Source organism: Triturus cristatus, chromosome 3_2, assembly GCF_964204655.1.
Source record: "Triturus cristatus chromosome 3_2, aTriCri1.1, whole genome shotgun sequence".
NCBI classification, from domain to species: Eukaryota; Metazoa; Chordata; class Amphibia; order Caudata; family Salamandridae; genus Triturus; species Triturus cristatus.
This window is the reverse complement of record NC_140584.1, coordinates 367,800,521-367,820,815: the sequence shown is the minus strand read 5'-3', so window position 1 is coordinate 367,820,815 and position 20,295 is coordinate 367,800,521. Positions and strand designations below refer to the sequence as shown.

Below are 20,295 nucleotides of genomic sequence, written 5' to 3'. Positions count from 1 at the left end.
TGTGCCCTGTTGGTGCCCACAAATGTCTAAGATGGCAAGGAAACCAAGATACCACCTGTGCCTCTTTCACTGCTGCAAGGTCACCAGATGGATTTTATGTAGGCGGGTTCCCGGCTCCATCAGTGAATTGTTTAATGAGGCAGTGAAACTCTCTCATGATGAGGGACCCGAGCTTCCAAAGAAAGGGTGCTGTAGTAGAGCTTCAGGCTGAGGAGGAGCGGAGATCTGCAGGGCTGCGTCCTACTCCATGCTCTGCTTGGCCATGCCCACCGAAGAACTGGGTTTTGAGGGTGTCGAGAAAACTGATAAGAAAAGCATACCTAACACATGAGAACACTCCAGGGAAGTAATGTTTAAATCCAGTTGCTTTGGGATCACACCAAGAGAGGGGCAGGTCGTCCTACTTGGTTGGGAGTGGATGCTCACACTTAGATGAGATGATAGGGCATGATTAGAAATGCGGAAAAGGCCAAGTGGCGCTTTTTGAATGCTAAATTCGTGCACAATGACTGTGTGAATTAGCAATGAGAGGCCCAAATATATCTGGGGTTGCCTGTGTCTCAGAGGCACTATTCTGCCTAGTGGGACCAGTTTAACTAACACCTGACTAATTCTGTTCCATAATAGCTAACCTAGGTAAAAATAAAATATGTAAATACTGCCTACGGATTCATCCTGTAACGTAGGAGCACCTGGCAAATCATTCCAGGTTTATTTCCTACAACGAATATATTACAGCTATTTTAACAGTACATCTCCTCGACTTTCCTATTGATAAGGTCAAGTGTGGCAGTGGCAGCCGTTTGACATACAAATGCCAACATATGGAGACGTTTTAACCCATAATCGACTGGCTCTAATCAGACAAGTGCTGGCACTTAAAATGGGTTATTAGCATTTGGCTGATGCTTGATTGGCTACATGAAATGATACATCCGTTAGGCAGAGGAGAAAACAGAAAAGATAACTTCTCGTAAGCATCATAATTAGCAAACTCATGGGCAATCTCTGACAGAGACCAAGCATTGGAATGGCTTGACTGTAATGTTTCTCAAGGATGATAGTGCCAACATACTACAGAGCACTAGTAAACAATTGTGAAATCCTTGTTCTACTACACATAGTACCCTACTATGTAAACTGAAGTACTTAAACAATCGCCTTATATTTATGTATATAGGCCCGGTTTGGCAATCAGATTGAGTTCCATTGTACAGACTATGGTATGAATCTGCTATATTAATGTAGATTCTGCCTTCACGTCACTGCCAGGCACCACTTTTGTTAATAGTGCAGAATAGTAGAAGAATGGGTTTTAGTGAATGCATGCCTGCTAACGTACTTTCTTTACCAAAATACCACTGCCAGCAAAAGGACACAGTGAGCCAGAGTTCAAATCATGCCCTAGGTGAAGGCCATCCATTTGCCAGCAGGAAATCAAACTGTAAAACGAATAAGGACAGGTACTAAGAGGTATTCGTTAACAGCTACAGATCTCTTAAACATTTCTGAAAAATAAATGTTTTCACTTGATCTAGCGATTAAATATATTTTTAAATGTAAACAGCAACATACCCGACACAGTAAACATCAGGGGGTTCCTTGTCACAGCTTAACCAAGGCTGAAGACTTTCCTTGGGAGACTGTCCATTGACGTTGTATGTGCCAACAAAAAACCTAGACATGAGAAAGAAGTACAACAGAGTCACATTTCATGTCTAGAAAGGCACTCTAGGAACAAGGCTTACGATATTACACATCCATTCAAATGAATTCACCGTCTCTCACCGACACTTGGTCTCAATTTAATTAGGAAAGAGACTAAGAACTCAGTAAAATGTGTTTTTAGATCAAGTAAACAAAAAAATTTACATGAATTAATATTCACAAAGTATTTGTATATCAAACATATACATCTTTTTGAAAGCGATCTGAAAGAAATAGTTTGCAATTAATACAGTCTGGATAAGTAGTGACTCTGGGATTAATAGTCCAACGTGGCTCCTTACAGGAAGAAAACCATCGAGTGATAATTACCAGAATGGTTCTGCAATTTGAAAATGTGCGGCCAAGGGCAGTAAATTACCACACGTCTTGCGATAGATAGCGCACAACCTGCAATTCCTAATGAGTTCACTAAACCAATAAACCTGACGCTTATATGGATAGAAAGTACCACAATAAAAGTCAGCCTTTCGCTAAGGTCAGCAGGGCCTGCTCTGGGAAGGTGCGATCGGTGCCACCGCACCGGGCGCTGACTTGGGGTGGGGGCTCATTTTTACAAGTATACTATCATTTTAAAAGCACCTGCTACTGCGTTCCTGGCCTCCAGCAATTTTCAGGCATCAAATAAAATGTCAAGATAACTCTGGTGATTAATCGTCGCCCTGGAAAGAGAAGGGAGGTTTGTCGAGTGAAAGTGTTGACTTGTCATGAGGTAGTGCAGACGGTTAAAATGCCTGCTGCTAACGGTTAAGATGCCTGCTGCTAAGAACGTGCACTATGCCGATAACAAACTGAATATAATGTAAATAGGTCAGTAGGTTACTGCTTCTGTAAGAGAGCTCATTTTGTAACATGTTGTTTATAAGTCAAAATCCTAATATAGAACACTGAGCTACTAAAGAGCAGTATTCAAACTGTAAAGTATATGTTAGAGCTATATGCTTTCCTTCCCCGTCTTTCATCAACCTTATCTTGCAAAAAGGGTTTATTTGGGTAGAAAACAATTCTTATTATTAAAGAGAACCCCTAACAACGAGGTTACATTTTAAATTCTGAATTTGTGCTTTTTCAGAATAAGGACTCTTTATTGCCTACGAGTATCGATGACATGTCACTCCTACACTTTGTAGTCCTGTCTGGTGTAACATTTCCTATACACTTATTTACACACATTTGTGTGTGGGTGAAGTAATGTGCTCGGACACCTTACACTGGTATGAATGGTGCTATAAAACTAAATTAATCTGAGCGACAGTGGTTACGGAGACTTGAGGGGCACTGTTAAAGGGTGCTAGTGAGGGAATTTGTGGCAGAGGTGGTCATTGGGGGGGCGCCAACAGACATTGTCGCACAGTGTTAAAGCCGGGCCTGAAGGTCAGTACTAGACGGGTGAATGGGATGCTGAAAGCTCAGGGCCGCTAGAAAATCTCCAAGCAACAAAAGTATCATATTTAACCTCATTGCAAGTGTTAGAAATAGGATCTCTGGTTGGCTAAGGCTTGTGCCAAAGCCAGGCAGAGACCGCCACTCTAGTCAGGGCAAGGGAGTTACACGCCAAAGATAACCCCTGCTCTCCCCCTTGGTAGCTTGGCACGAACAGTCAGGCTTATCCCGGAGGCAATGTGTAAAGCGTTTGCGCAACCCACTACCACAGCAACAACACACCACAAAAGGAACCCCACACAAGGTTATATAAAAAATAGCCTTTGTATTACCATAAATACATTAGAGTAGTAATCACACAATATACACTGTGCCAACTGGCACGGGCAATATTCACAGGGGATTATATACAGGACCGGGCCAATCGGGCCACGGTCAGAACCATCAGAATGCAGGTAAGTAAATGCAAAACACAACCAGTAACTACTGGTACCATAATGACCTAAGCATTATACCACATTAGACATAAACCCACAGTAGGCCCAAACCATATCAGCCTAAACACATTACGCAACTAGGTGCTACCACTAATCATCATAACATCACATTAGGCATTACCATCATAGGCAGGTACCATACTAGGAATGAACCTATTAGGCCTAAACCCAGGACTGACTCCCAGGCCACCGGGCCTTTCACTTGGGGCGTCACTGCCCTATGTCCTGAAATCTAATGGCTTCTCCAGGACTATCCCATAATCCCTCTGGATGCCAATGCCGCAATCAACAGTGCGCAATCGCACCAGCCTAAACATAGCAGCTGCCCACTACTTGCTGGGCAGCTGTGGACACAACTTAGAGGCACTGGCACCTCGGTGCCCCCTGAACCTCCACCGAGGCCTTCTAACAGATGTGGCCAGAATGTTGCAGCTGCCCCCTCGGTGCAGTGGCCCGCTACGGCGGCGCCACTGAGGAAATTGGCCTCCAAGAAAATACCAGGCAAGCTCGAGCTACTAACGCGGGGTGGGCACGAAGTGCAGGGGAATCCCTACGCCGGGGATTCCCTCCCAATGAAGTGCAGCTCCGTGCTGCAAAGCCCCTACATGTTCCGTTTCTTCTGGGAGCAAGAAATAAAGCGCTCTTCAAAATGATAAATAAAGCGCTCTTTAAAATAAAAGCAAAGCGCTCCCAAGGCACTAGAAGTGAAGTCCAAAGGGGCAAAGGCTGAATTCAAGAGTCTTTGGTGCTGGGGAGACCCCAGCAAAGCGCAGCCAGGCAGGCCAGCACACAGTGACCCCCCAGGAAACAGCAGCTGGGTCCCGCGGCGGTTCCTCCCGACAGAGTGTCCTCCCAAAGTAAGAACAAGCACAACAACTTCATGGGGTCACAGCCCCTTCATTTATAGGACATTTTCATTTGTCTGAAAGCACAGGGCTGGGGAAACCAGATGCAACTGGTTTTGGAGCACTCTGTTTACCAGGCTCCTCTTTCCTTTTGTTAGGTGGGGGCTCGTCATTGGACACACAGTGACACAGGCCCTCGTCAGCAGCAGACTGGACTACGGCAACGCACTCTACGCAGGAATCCCAGCCAAACACCAACGGCGACTACAACGCATCCAAAACGCCTCCGCCCGACTGATCGTCAACGCCCCCCGCCGCAGCCACATCACCCCCGTCCTGAGAGACCTGCACTGGCTTCCCATCGACAAGAGGATCACCTTCAAGCTCCTCACCCACGCACACAAAGCACTCCACAACGCCGGACCAGCCTACCTGAACAGCAGACTCAGCTTCTACACCCCCACCCGCCAGCTCCGCTCCGCCAACCTCGCCCTCGCAGATGTCCCTCGCATCCAACATACGACCGCCGGCAGCAGACCCTTCTCTTACCTCGCCGCCAAAACCTGGAACACCCTCCCAACCCACCTACGACAGACCCAAGACCTACTCGCCTTCAGAAGACTCCTCGAGCAGTAGCGGCTCCCCCCCTACCCCCCTCCACACCTCAGCGCCTTGAGACCCTCACGGGTAAGTAGCGCGCTTTACAAGTACCCTGATTGATTGATTTATTGATTGATTGATTGACACACCACAGCGGGGCGGAGCCAGCATTCACTAGGGCAGGCACAATCCTATTAAGGGACCAGGGACCTCCCCTCCCACTACTCAGAATGCAGATGTCCCTATTCAGCCTAGCGCTGACTCACCCTGCCCCTCCTGGGGCCACCCACACCTCACCAGCCCCTGTCACTCAAAAGCCAGACATGCAATTCACATCATGCAGGCTGACACATAGCACACAGAAATGGCAACTTCTAAAAGTGGCATTTCTAAAATAACCACAATAAATCTGCGCACACAATTGCGCAGCATTTATTAATACCATTTCACACATACTAGACTTGACCACGCTGCGCCTCTCATATCAGGATTTACCACTGACCCACATTCATCAGGGAATCCCCCATGCATTCCTATGGGAGGGCAGGCCAATCTCACTAACTGTAACCCAGAGCACACACACTTTACACTGGACAGCAGTGATAAAGTGCCTAGATGCCTAAAACCACCAACACTACACAGGGTAAAGGCTAGGAGACAGGAGAAAGGAGAAAGTTTAGGGGTGAGCCCGCCAAAAGGGCCAAGTCCAACAGCAAGGTATGGGGGGGGTTCACCAAAACGCTACCTTGCCTAGGAAGGTCAAACTGCATCTGGTCCGCCTTTCCACTTAGGAGGAGCATAAGAAATAACTAATTTTTCGTTACTGTGTCGTCGGGCTTCCTCTTATTCTCAAAATGTGGAAACATATAAACATAACGCAGACATAATGTCACGGGTTCAACTCACACCAAGCGTCAAGTAAATATGTGTTGAAGATTAAGCTGGACAGTGGCCACAATGAACATCATATCTGTCTCTGAAAACAATTTCATGAAAGAACTGCCTGCAAGCAGATTCCCCATAACATGGCAGACTTGAAGATATCCGTGTTGTGAACCTGCTTTTATGGAGCAAGGCTTGAGTCTGTTCTGCTCGATGAACACAAACTCAGTTACTAAACGAATCCATTTTGGGAGTGTTAAAGTCAAGAAACCACCAATCAACCCATTGCAGCTTCTGTGGTGCTGGAGCGGTTTAACCACACGCTACGGGGAGACATGTAGAGAGGCTCACCTTTTACACAGTCGATGTAGAAAATAAGCTGAAAATGTTTCATGAGTGTTATACACCAGATTACAGTTAACAAAGATGTGTACTAAATAGTGTTAAATAAAATATCCTCCTATTGGGTGTAGATTATCTGTTAATAACCCCAATGGGGGTTGTATGTTTGTAAACATTATTTAGGATATCCAAGGCTGTATCACCAAGTGAGCACTGAGAGCGCTAAATTAAGAGACAATCTGTGCTACAGTTTTGCGTTTTAAGTAGTTGATGAGACAGAGCAATGACATTTTACCACCTTGAACAGAGGTGAATGGTTGCCTGTTACAGGAAAACATGAGCTGGTTTTGGCAAGAAATGTGGCAACATTTAGGATGTCCAAGGCTGTATCACATAAAGTGAGCAATGAGAGAGCTAAATTAAGAGACAATCTGTGCCATAGTTTTGGGCTGACTGGCGTTTTAAGTAGTTGATGAGACAGAGCAATGGCATTTTACCACCTTGCCAGAGGTGAATGGTTGCCTGTTACTGGAAGGCATGAGCTGCTTTTGGCAGGAAATGTGGCAACATTTGCTGACCAATTTAAAGTACACAACAGAACCTAACAGAATAACATACACAAAGTTATATAACAATACAATTAAATGTAACAGGACACATCACAACAAAATAGCCTAAACAGAATGCAACACAGCAACCACAGTACAACACAACAACATCACATTGCAATAATGCAGCACTAAACAACAGAACATATCACCACCATGCCACACAACAAATGTCACACACTACCACCCTCAAAATTCGGTTTTTATGATACAGTGGTAAAAGGTGTTTGGCGCAAGCGCTGAGTTAACTTAAAACGGGAGACTGCTCCTGTCACCCCGTGGTTATTAGACAAACATATGCGCCCGAGGACTGGTGGGTCCAAACTTTACCTTAGAAGTAGCATACCAATGCCCTAAGTGTCTTTCCATGTAACACATGGCGATATTCCGCAGACTTTAGCAAAACGACCATCACAGCTTTGTGCATCATGGCCAAAGATAAGGGCAACCAAGTCTTCAAGCAGAGCAAATTCAAGAAATTCAATCATCTAAAGAATCAATTCAAACCAAAACTGGCGAGGTATGAGTAGACCTCTCCTAACTTCAAAAGGACTTGTGAAATGCAGTGCAGAGAAAAACCCAAGAGCGCGAATAGGATGGTGGAAACAGTTGGTGCCATCACAACACTGCTGGGTGATGTTGCCCACGTGACAGCCAAGAATAAATCCCTGGAAATTTGTGAGGGAGATGCTGAAGTTTGGGTGAGAAGGAACAACCTCGGTTTCATTGGTTTCCCTGAAAATATTGAATCTGGTATCCTTGAACAATTCTTGGAACAGTGACAACAAGGTTGAGCCCAAGCTATTCAAGTGTTGCATCAAACGTGCACATCGTGAGAAGACTTCAAGACCACATCTGGGGACCACACCACAACATCTTTTTGCTAGCATGCTTAGCTGAAAGGAAAGTGAAGAGATATTAATAGAAACCTAGAGAAATGAAGTATCAATCCCAGCAGATCTATATATTTTCAGATTATACAAGAAACGTTCAACATAATTTGCAGAGGTCAAGAGCAAACGGAGAGTCGTGGATATTCAATATACGTTAATATATACAGCTAATTTCAAGGCCATGATCCAGAATCCTGCCTTCTTCTTTGACTCCCCCACACTGCCCGCTGCCCAGAAAACATGAGAATGAATTGATGAGACCAGAAATAAGAATGAACAAGCCCCCACCAAAGAGGGAGACAAGCCCCTTGCCAAGAGATGATGCTTCAATACAGGAAGAAAATGCACACCTGCAGAACATTATACTGGTGGTGACCACTCATTCCTCCATGCCTTCTATTTAAATTTTTCACTTTATTATGGTTTCTTGTTCTTCTGCCAGAGTTGTCTAAGGAATGATTAGGAGCAAGCCATCAATGACTGCTTTCTTCTCATCTGACGAGCATTTTGATCCAAAGAGCTGCACCAGTTGTATACACTTTAGAAGCAAAGGGTGGGCTTGAGGGGGTTTTCTTATCAGTTATTTTGCTTGACAGCTCAGTGCACCCAGTGCACATATAAATGACCTCAGACACCGACACTGCCAACATAGCAGGCTATGGCTGACACCATTAGGGCTTCAGGCTCCCAGACCCGGTGAAAAGCGGCTCCTAAAATGTCAGTAGCTCACTAAAGAAAATTATAATAGAGGTGTGGTTTTACACGCTGCTATGTATGGAGCAGATGTCCTTCTATTACAGGAGACCCACTTAAGTAACAATATGTGCAGATGCTTAAATTGGTACAGTCTTACAACGGTTATCTCATGCCAGCTTTGAGAGAGGTTCAAGAGGAGTTGCCATACTGATTAACATATACATGCTGCTGATCGTTGACTGCGCATGGCAAGATAAACAAAGGCGCTACATCAGGGTGCCTATCACTTAATATGCCAAACTGATCACCTTAGGCCCAGTCCATGTACCATCCCATCACCCAGGAGTTCCTACTCATCTGGGGGTCCGTCTGCTGAAGACGTTGACTAAATAACCAATGATGGGACGGTATGTAAAAGGTCTGATAAACTATACAGTAGATAGATCTGGCCCTCAACTGTCAGTGTTGCCCTAGTCATCTTCATTAGTGGATTTTGCACAATACTTGGAATTGAGCGACGTGTGGAGACACTGCCACCCTCAAGCGGGAGTCTTTACATTCTTCTCTAGTGCACACACATAATCCTCATGCACTGATTATTATTATTTTGATACCTACGTCTCCCGACCTGGCATCCATCAAGGAAATTGGCATGCATGCCATAGGACTGCCTGACCATCTGCAAATTGAAATACAATATTATGGTAATATCCCTGATATATAAAATCTGTGATGCCTTAATCCCTAGTGGATAAACAAGAGGTAAAAGATGTGCAACTAGAGGGCCCAACACACTATTTTGAGACAAACACGGGTACCATAGACTTCACAGTTGTTCTCTGGAAGACATCTAAAGCATATAAAGCAGTTATCAGTGGCTGCATAGTTAGTAAAGTCTTCCACCATAAGAGAGAACAGGTGATTTAAATAAATGAATTGGAAATAAAAGTCATAACGTCGTGAAGATAGATTTAACAAAGCTGAGGATAATCTGAACAGTTTAACTCAAACCAAACTAAAACATAAGCAGGTTGGAATGAATGAGGGCAAAACAGGCTATACGACCAAGGAGACAAAACCTGTAAACTGATACAGTGGTTGTGCCGGAGGGAAGAGGAATCTAGACACATGAGTCAGCTCTCTAGTGAGAGGGGCATCACCCTACCCTCCCTCAGCCAACAGACACTGTAAATGAACTTGCTTATTATCATTGCTCCCTCTACGGGCTAATTCACTTCTGTCCACAGAATAAATTCTATACATACCTGTCAGAGATGCTTACCTTTCTGATGGGGCTAAAGCTACACTAGATAAGCCACTATCCACCAAAGAAATCATACAAGCTATTAAATGACTGCCTGAAGTAAAACACAGAGTTCAAATGAATTTCTGGTGGAGTATTTTTTTTAAACCTACCAACTCTACAGAGGGAGACACATATGTATTCCCACCAGAAGTGAGCAAGGTGCACAATGTCATCGTCCTGAAATGACTGTTCCCAAGACAAGTGGAAGTCATATAAACTCATCTCCTTTATTAATACAGAGGCAAAGATCCTCATGAACGTGCTAGCCTCTGACCTGTTCACTGTCATCATGAACCTTCCCCACCCTGAACAAAGCTGCTTCATACTAAATCGTGCCACCAGACATAAGATGTGTATTTAACTTGTTGAGTATGGGACTCAAACTTGCTGAGCCCTTTACCTTATTAATGATTGGAAGTCTCACTTGGGACTATCTATTTACATTACTAAGTCACATGGGCTACGGTCCTTGCTTCATTCCTTCCACAAGCTAAACAAATTTCAGTGCCTGAATGAGAGAAGGCGGGCCTTGTCAAAGCACCTGGCAAGGTGAAAGAGACAGCGTGTGCATTTTTCCTGTTATTATTTTCAATGGCAACAGAACTCCTTGCAAGGATAATCAAACAAAACACACGGGTCACAGGCTTTTGATGGACCACTGAGTTGGAGGACAAAATATCTTCATTTGCAGATGACCGCATATATGAGCCATCCCCTGAAATATGGTCCCGCAGCAATGCAGATGCTGACAAATTTGACAGTTATTCCGGGTCGAAGGTAAATTAACCCAAAGCAAGACTCTTCACTCTCTGACTCACAGACAGGTCTGAGGCCTAGACAGAGTCAACTGGAGTCCAAGTTAACACACAAAGAATCAAATGCCTAGGCATACAGCTTACAGACAGAGGGGATATTGCTTGCATGGAGAAGATTAATTCATTGGTTGGCGCCGCGGCCAGGGCGACTGACTGGAATTTCGGGATCAAGGTTCGATCCCCGGCGGCAGATTAGCTCAGCACCATGTGACTCTGGGCAATAGCTTGCTTAATCTTCCCGACAGCCCCCAGCGCCTAGAGACCCTTGCGGGTGATTGTTCGCGCTTTACACATGTGGATTATTGGTTAATTGGGCTTTCAGGAACTCCCAGAGCAAGTAGTCTCTGCCCTTGCTGATGCTTAGGAGGACTGCTTTAATAAAAATGATCAACCTCTCTAAATTTGTTAATACTTTAAAAAACAATTCTTTTTCTCTGCCTAGGACTCTTCTGAGCACCTTAATGCCCCTCATGAGATCGTTCCTATGGAACAATAGGCACCCTGGGCTTTCAATGTTACAAATCGACATATGATAGGGAACTGAGCATGACAGACCCCACATCGCACTATAGAACCTCTCGCCAGCTGTTTGCAAATTAAGTAATCTATAGTTCTATGTTGGCTCAGTCGTGGATTCTGAAGAGGCAACGACGCTAAGGACAAGTGAAGACTGCTCCCCTTTTCACTGTATGGGGGTAAACTCCCCAAGGGAATACCCCCAGCCACAAATCCTTGGATGGCCTTACTCAAGCAGTTTGGTTGGGACAGGAGAAGGACCAGACAAACGCTACTGTGGATCGGAATGGACCTCCCAGATGTCTCATCCCGTGACGGATTTGATGGATGGGAATGCTAGGGAGTCTGTGTTGGGTGATGTCCTGACCTCTGGATTCATTGAAATCCTTTACTGACATGATGGAGGGACTTGGACACTTGCATATTTACAGATACCTTCAACTCCGGCATGTCATTATGCCATAATTAGGCAAAACAACATATATTTCTACATTATTACAGTGAAGGCTAAATTAACAACGTCCCAACTCCCTTAAAGAGGAAAAATATTGGGTGTGTGGTCTGGCGCCAGAGAAGATGGTGGCTGCTTGACACCACTCCGAACCGGGATGCGAGGGTTTTTGAAGTGACGGGCCGCGACAACGCCCTGTCACCATCAACATAATGACTCACTGTGTGGTCACCCATGGACTTCAGTAATATGTCTTAGCAGTTGCGGTAAGCCCGATAACTCTTCTTTTTTGCTAAAATGTGCGGCACGTCTCTGTGACTGGATTCGCGGCCGCCATTTTTTATTTGCATAATTGAGGGCGCGTTATCGGCACCGCTGCACTTCTCTCACACGGAGGTATGTTGTGACACAGGAATATTTCCATTCTGGTTTAATGGTAATTGTGCACCCACCTGGTACTCCTAGCAGCTTTTAACTCAACAAACAGAACTGCGCTTGTCTGAGAACGTTAGATTACTGTGCAAAGGCAAGCGTTCAGCTCTAATCACTTAAGGAACACCCCTTTATGTGAACCTATGTAAACTCTGTTCTTTCATCATTATTGCTATTTTTGCACTTCTCTACCAATGCTACTTCTCATTGATGCTCCAATAACGTCATTCACCGCTCTTCGTTAATGTTTTTCTTCTGCTTCAACACGGCCAGGTTGTGCTACTCTCTAACAACATTGCTAATGCTTTAAACCTATCTTCATCCGTGCCTCTTTAAAGTGACTTATAAGAACAAAACAAACTACCTACGATGATCCAGCCTTACTCCAACAATTTCTTGATAGCTGTAGAGAGGACTCCATGGAATTGACAAGATCATCTTCTACTTAATAATTTTCTCTTCCATTACTAATTGTTGATTGTAGGTTTGCAAATCTTCCTCCATTATATATTTTGATTGTATAATCTTCCTTATGTTTCTTTCCGCTAGATTTCGTCTCCCTGATTCAGCCACTCTTGTGTAGTCCATTTGAACTGATGCCTCCTCATGGTCTCTCCCGGAGTCTCGTCACTGGTTGTTTGTTTTCTCTTTGTGGCCTCAACACCCTCCAACCATGTTTGAGTTTTTGGTAAGTGTTATTATTGTTTTTATCTTATTTTCTCTCTTTTCCTCATTCCTCCTTTTTCCCTTTCTTTCTCTTCTTGCTTTTCTCTATTCCAATATCTTTCACTTTATATCTTATCTCCTTTTTGCTGGAGTGCTTATTTTTCGCTTCTTTAAATATTGCAACATATTTATTACATGCATGTTATGCTGTATTATTATACAAGTTCTTATTCTATGTAACAAGTTACTTACCTTCGGTAACGATGTATCTGTAAGAAACATTAGTTAGTTAGATTCCTCACCTTAGAATATCCCCAGGCGTCAGGCTGGATCCGGAAAGATTTTTGTAGCAATACCCCTTGCGCGTCGCTAGGCGTCGTCTGCGGCTCCGCGTCCGTCGTTGGCGTCGTGCGCCGGAATGATGTCGTCGGAGTACTTAGACGCCGCCCTCGCGCGCTGACAACAGTACTTGTACATAGCTTTCCGCGCCAGGAACGCAGAGCCATGCAAGAGACCGACACTGGTGCCAAAAAAGTCTAGGGCCCTGAACAGGATGGCCTTAACCCTAGATGTCGGTTCGCAGAACGGGGAGGATGGGTGGGTCGGTGAGGAATCTAACTAACTAATGTTTCTTACAGATACATCGTTACCGAAGGTAAGTAACTTGTTCATCTGAAAGAAACACGTTAGTTAGATTCCTCACCTTAGAATAGATACCCCAGCAATACCAACCCCGGTGGAGGGTCTGCGAACCAAGATCACACCAGAAAGTCCTGGAGAACAGAACGGCCAAAGAAGCCATCTCTCCGGACTTGGCTGTCCAGGCAATAGTGCTTGGCGAACGTGTGTAGTGAGGCCCACGTCGCCGCCTGACAGTTGTCCTGCAAGGGAACTCCCCGTCCCAGGGCAGTAGTCACCACCGTGGCCCGGGTGGAATGGGCTCTCAGCCCAACAGGAGGGTACTTTTTCGCCAAGGAGTAACAAACCTTTATACACAAGACGACCCACCGTGAGATGGTCCGCTTGTGTACGGCTCTCCCCTTCTTAGCACCTACGTATCCAACAAAAAGTTGGTCGTCCACCCGGAACTGTGTGGTGCGGTCCAAATAAAAGGACAGCGCACGTTTGGGGTCCAGACGGTGGAGCCTCTCTTACTCTTTCGAAGGATGCGGAAAGAAGGTGGGCAAAGTGACCGATTGCCCGATGTGAAAGGGGGTCACCACTTTCGGAAGAAAAGAAGGACGAGTCCAGAGGACAACCTTGTCCGCATGAACAGAAAGAAAGGGAGGCTTAGATGACAGAGCCTGGAGCTCACTCACCCGTCTAGCCGAGGTGATAGCTACCAGGAAAGCAGTCTTAAGAGTCAGAAGACGAAGTGGACAATTGTGAAGGGTCTCAAAGGGAGCGCACATCAGAAAGGTCAAGACAAGATTTAAATCCCACTGAGGCATTACGAAGGGGACAGGAGGAAACATGTGAGTAATGCCTTTAAGAAAACGCGAAACAACAGGGGACTTGAAAAGAGAAGGCTGATCAGGAAGCCGTAAGAAAGCAGAGATTGCAGAAAGATAACCTTTCAAGGTGCCCAGAGCAGAGCCCTGCTGGGCCAAAGAAAGAAGAAAGAGTAGAACCTCAGAAAGAGGGGCGGAAAGGGGATCCACAGCCTTTGCTGTGCACCATGCCACAAATTTGTTCCACCTGCAGGCGTATACCGATTTTGTGGAGGGACGCCTGGCTGCCAGAATCACATCACAGACTTCAGGAGGCAAGTCAAATGGCATCAATTGTCGCCGCTCAATCTTCATGCATGGAGGTGGAGACTGGACAGGTTCGGGTGGAGGACCGTCCCCTGCTGCTGCGACAGAAGGTCCTCCTGAAGAGGCAGTCGTATCGGAGGATCGATTGACATACTGAGTAGCTCGGGATACCAGTACCTTTGTGCCCAATCCGGAGCCACTAAGATGACTTGGGCCCGGTCGCGCCTGATCTTCTTCAGCACTCCGGGCAGAAGTGCTATAGGCGGAAAGGCGTACAACAGACCGCAACTCCACTTGCAACAAAAAGCGTCTCCAAGCGAGTGCCGCCTTGGAAATTCCAACGCGCAGAACTGCTGACATTGCGCGTTCTCTTCGGTGGCGAATAGATCTAACCAAGGCTCTCCCCACTGCAGAAAGAGGCCTTGCGCCACGTCCGAGTTCAGACGCCATTCGTGATCCATCAAGCACCGGCGGCTGAGTTTGTCTGCTCTGGCGTTCAGAGAGCCCGCCAGATGTTGAACCACCAGGATGATGCCCTGGTGTTCCAGCCATGTCCAGAGGCGCAGAGCCTCCTGACAAAGGGTCCACGACCCCACCCCGCCCTGTTTGTTGCAATACCACATGGCGGTGGTGTTGTCCGTGAACACCTGCACAACACTTCCCCGGACAGAGGGAAGGAAGGCTTTTAGTGCAAGCCAGATCGCTCTCAGCTCCAACAAGTTGATATGGAGTGGAGACTCCGCCGGAGACCAGAGGCCTCTGATCTCCGCCTCTCCCATATGGCCCCCCCATCCCAGGAGGGACGCATCCGTCACTACTACGTGCTCCGGTTGGGGTAGGGAGAGGCATCTGCCCCTGACCCAATCGCGGTCCATGAGCCACCACTGCAACTGTTTCGCAGTGCCCTCCGAGATCAAGACATGGTCGGACAGGTTGCCTCGATGCTGGGCCCACTGAAACTTTAGGTCCCACTGCAGAACCCGCATTCGCCACCTGGCGTAATGCACCAACAGGATGCAGGAGGCCATCAGCCCCAGAAGCCACAGCACCAACCTGACCGAAACCCGGGATAGAGGCCGAAAGATGGGAATCAGAGCCTGAATATCCCGGACCCGCTGTTCCGGAGGATAAGCCCGGAACTGCGCCGAATCGAGAACCGCTCCGATGAAGAGGAGCTTCTGGGAGGGTCTCAGGTGTGACTTCGGCACGTTGACGGAGAACCCCAACAAATGCAGGAGGTCGGCCGTAGTCTGGAGGTGGGAGACGACTTGATGGGGCGAGCCCGCCTTCAACAGCCAGTCGTCGAGATAGGGGAAGACTGGAACCCCCGATCTGCGCAGATGAGCTGCGACCACCGCCATCACTTTCGTGAACACCCGAGGGGCACTGGTGAGGCCGAAGGGGAGCACGGTGAACTGAAAGGGCTCCTGACCCACCGTGAACCGAAGGTAACGCCGGTGGGCCGGCAGGACGGGGATGTGAAGATAGGCGTCCTGCAAGTCCAACGCTACCATCCAGTCTCCAGGGTCGAGGGCAGCCAGAATCTGAGCTAAAGTTAGCATCTTGAACCGTTCCTTCTGGAGGAAGGCGTTGACGCTCCTGAGGTCCAAGATAGGGCGTAGGCCCCCTTTGCCCTTCTTGGGAACCAGAAAGTAGTGGGAATAGCAACCACGGCCTACTTCTGGACCAGGAACGCGCTCGACGGCCTTTTTGGCCAAGAGGGCCGTAACTTCCTCCCGCAGAAGATTCAAGTGATCCTCCGATATACGGTGGCACTGCGGTGGCATGGCTGGAGGGGTCGTCTCGAAGTGGACCAAGTGCCCTGCAGAACGTCTATGAGGGCCTCATTGAACTGCAGAAGAAGCTCTGTGGAGCTTGCTGACGGTTGAAGCACCTCTGTGAGGACGTTAGTCCTCACGGCCACAGCAAGCAACTCGAGCCCCAGGGCTTCGGCCGCCTTGCGCAGCACCACTGAAAAAGCAGCACCTTCCTCCGAGGCCACAGTCGGAGGAGAGATGAAACCAGCGTCCGCGGAAGTGTCCAGACCACTTGCATCCCCCAGTTCGTCTGCCCAGTCCTGTGAAAGTTGGCCCTGTATGGCCATAGGGTCCTCAGACCCCTCCCAGTCGCCTCCGTCATCCGATTCCTGATAAACAGGAGCAATGATCGGAGCCGGGCGGTAGATGAAACGCTCATCCATCGGCGTCGGGTGCGGCGTCAAGCGGCAGGGCCCGGACAGGGGCTAAACCAGGGAACGGCGTCGTCGTCCAGGCCTGGATCCCTCGGGCACCTGCGCCTTCGGGACCGAAGTCGTCGAAGGCCCCAGGGCCGGAGCCGCAGGCACGCGAGGTCGCCCAGTCAAGCCCGCGGGGACCGAAGGCGCGCTGGCAGGCGTCGACGGCGGAGCCAGGCCCCTCATGACCGAGAGGAAGACACTGACCTCCGCCGGAGTCGCGTCAGTCCCAGGGACCGGCAGGTATGGAGACGGACGCGGCTCCTGCGGCTCCGACGGAGCCGTGGGGGTTGGACCACCCTGACACACGGCCGAGTCGCGCGACCGGCGAGGGGAGTCCGAAGAGCGGTGTCGCCTCTTGGACTTCTTAGATCGCTTCGACTTACCCAAAGACTTCGAGCCCGACGTGCGATGATGGTGACTGCGGCTCCGCGACCGGTCCTTGGACCTCCTCCTGGACCGGGACCGTGAGCGGAGCGGAGCCGAGTGCCGAAGCTCGAGAAGCTTACGGGACCGCTCCCGCCTAGCCTTCGAGGTCAAGGCCTGACATTCGGGGCACGACTCCGCGTCGTAGTCGGCCCCCAGGCAGTAAAGGCACCGGCGATGGTGGTTCGTCACCGACATCAGTCGATGACAGGAGTCATAGGCTTTAAACCCAGGCATCCTACCGGCACCAGAGTCGAGTCGACAGAAGACCAAAAAGAGTCAAAAAAGTTTAGTCAAAAATTGACTAAGGGGTAAGCTCTTCCCGGATCGGCGCTGTCTGGCGCGGAAAAAAGAAGAACTGACGTCAGATATTAAGTGTTATTTCATGGAATGTTAAGGGTTTGGGTACACCTATTAAATGACAAAAGGATACTTACCCATTTATCTGGTCTTAAATCCAATATTGTGTTTTTACAAGAATCCCACCTAATTGTGTGAGGTCTTAAACTCAAGCGACAATGGATGGGACATGTCTTTTCCTCTCCAGGTACTAGCAAACAAAATGGGACTGTGACTCTCTGTCACAAGAGACTTAAAGATTCCTTCTTTTTCAGGACTCAGATGATGATGGTCGATGGTTAACTGTTCACCTTAAAGTCAATTATATACCTATCACTTTGTTTAATGTATATGCTCCCACTAAACCTGATGGTAATTTTTTGGCCACATATTTCTACCCTCTTTATGTCTATTTCTACTCCATATGTTATTTTTGGTGGGGACTGTAACCTTATTGTTAATCCTTATATTGATCATGTTTCCAAGGCTCCCTTTGTTCCTTCTTCAATGCAGCAACACTTTACCACTCTAATTTCCCACAGATCTTGCTGACTCCTGGAGATTCTGTCACCCACAACTCCGTGAGTACACTTTTTTCACGCCCACTCATCTTTAACAATCACGTATAGACTATTTATTTGTATCCAAAGCATTAACACAATTTATATTACAAGCAGATATTGTTTCTATATTGATCTCGGACCATGTCCCTGTATTATTAGACTTAGAACTACTCCCAGTTGATGTCACTGGTAGAAGATGGCGTTTAAATACCTCTTTGTTAGCTGACCAAACTTTCACTTTATCTTTTGAAGACTTCATTACTGATTTCTTCAAACGTAACATATATTCTGTTTCATCTTTCTCTATTGTTTGGGATTCTTTTAAAGCTACAACCAGAGACTTTATTATTTCTTACGTTCCTAAAAAGAAACTTCAAAACTCCCAAAAAGCGAATGAAATTCTTAAAACTAGTAAATTGCTAGAGCCCCTTTATACAACATCTAATTCTAAAGCTGATCTTGATAATCTAATTAAAGAAAAGCTTAAATATAATAAGTTATCCACAGAAAATGCTTCCGCTTATCTCCTTCGAGGTAGTGCTTGTTACTATGGCAGCCAAAACAAAGCGGGCAAACTTCTTGCCTCATGTCTCAAAATCAAAAAAACGATTGTGCTAATATTGATTATGTATTAAACTCTACCTTCCTCTCCAGTAACTAAAAATTTGGAAATTTTGGGGGAATTAAAAAAAAATATATTATACCTCTCTTTATACCCCTGAACTTATACCAGACTCTGTGGACATAAAAAATTATCTTGCCTCAATAAAAAAACAATTTCCCGCAGATATTGATGTTTCATCATTCGAACGAGACTATAAAAGATTTTTCCCACACGTTAAAACCTCTCAAAACAGGGAAGGCTTCTGGTCCAGATGGATTCCCTGTAGTGTTTTACTCCCATTTTGCTAAATCCCTCCTTCCCCATCTTCTTTCTTTGTTCTCGCAGTTCATTTCCCCCAATGGTACCGTTCAAGACGCCCTTATCTGCCTTATCCCTAAAGAAGAACGAGATCCTAATCTGTGTACAAATTATAGACCAATATCACTAGTTAATTCCGACTATAAATTATTTGCCAAAATTCTTGCTCTTCGCCTGGAACCTCTTTTACAATCCATTATTTGTAAAGAACAATCTGGCTTCATTAAGGGACGGAATATCGCGGACAATACCAGTATGATCTTTAATATTTTGCACAAATCTAATAAATATTCCCATTCTCTTGCAGCCGTCTCTCTATATGCGGAAAAAGCTTTTGACTGTATGGATTGGTCTTTTATTTTTCACACACTATCTTGGTTTGGCTTTGGACCCAAATTTATTTCTTATATTTCCTTACTATATACCTCACCCAAAGCTTCTATCTTTACCAATGGTTCCATTTCTAATTCCTTCACGTTGCAAAGAGTTGTTTGTCAGGGATGTCCCCTATCCCCCTTTTTTTTATTCTTGCATTAGAACCCTTTCTGGCAAAAATCAAACAAAATACTAACATATATAACTTTCAACATGGTAATATTCATATTAAAATGAGAGCCTATGCGGATGATATTCTCCTGTATTTGTCTAAGCCAGAACAATCTATTCCAGTTTTCAATGCTGAGGTCAATGCTTTCTCATTAATTTGTGGTTATAAAGTGAATCATGATAAATGTGAAGTTCTGCCTCTTAATATTTTATGCTTTAAACAAGACTTTGCTTCTACTCATTTCTCATGGAATTCCCCAAAAATGTAATATTTAAGTCTTTGGTTTGCCCTCTCCATCAAACAGACTCTATCTCTAAATAGGACTCATATTCTTTCTACATTATCTACATCTATTTTTAAATGGCATCCTCTATTCTTATCTTGGTGGGAAAGACTTGACACAATTACATATGACGCTTGCTCCTGTAATTTTTTATGTGATTTCGGCTACCCCTCTCAGCTTTCCCGCATATTTTTCTTTTGTTCTTAAACAACTTTCTCAATCCTTAAACTAACCTGTCTCCAACCCCTCTCCACTGTAGAACGATCTTGAGCAGTCTTTCCTATTGCCCTTCACCTTCAACAAATCTCTTACCTTCACTCACAAGACACACTTATTACCCTCACCTATTCATAACACTTCCCATCACACCTTCTAATATCACACCTGTCAAGTAAGAAACAATTTCTTAACTCATCCATTTGGCACACCCGTCTTCTTAAAATTAAAAACAAATCTATCTTTTGGAAGGCTTGGCGAGATAAGGGTCTACTCTGGATCCACCAGCTTTACTCAAATGATTTTTTTCTTTCTTTTTCTGCTGCACAATCACTTTATAAATTGCCAAAAT

The 20,295-nt window shown here is 46.1% G+C and overlaps 1 protein-coding gene across 4 annotated transcripts in view; it reads right to left on the bottom strand.

Annotated features, from left to right (window-relative positions):
• INPP5B (inositol polyphosphate-5-phosphatase B) overlaps positions 1-20,295 on the bottom strand; it is a 957,269-nt gene that overhangs the window by 399,991 nt on the left and 536,983 nt on the right. For all 4 annotated transcript variants that reach the window (XM_085647875.1, XM_085647876.1, XM_085647878.1 and 1 more), the window contains one exon: positions 1,576-1,677. In XM_085647875.1, coding sequence (XP_085504001.1) covers positions 1,576-1,677 — 102 coding nt within the window. The remainder of the gene's footprint in view (positions 1-1,575; positions 1,678-20,295) is intronic.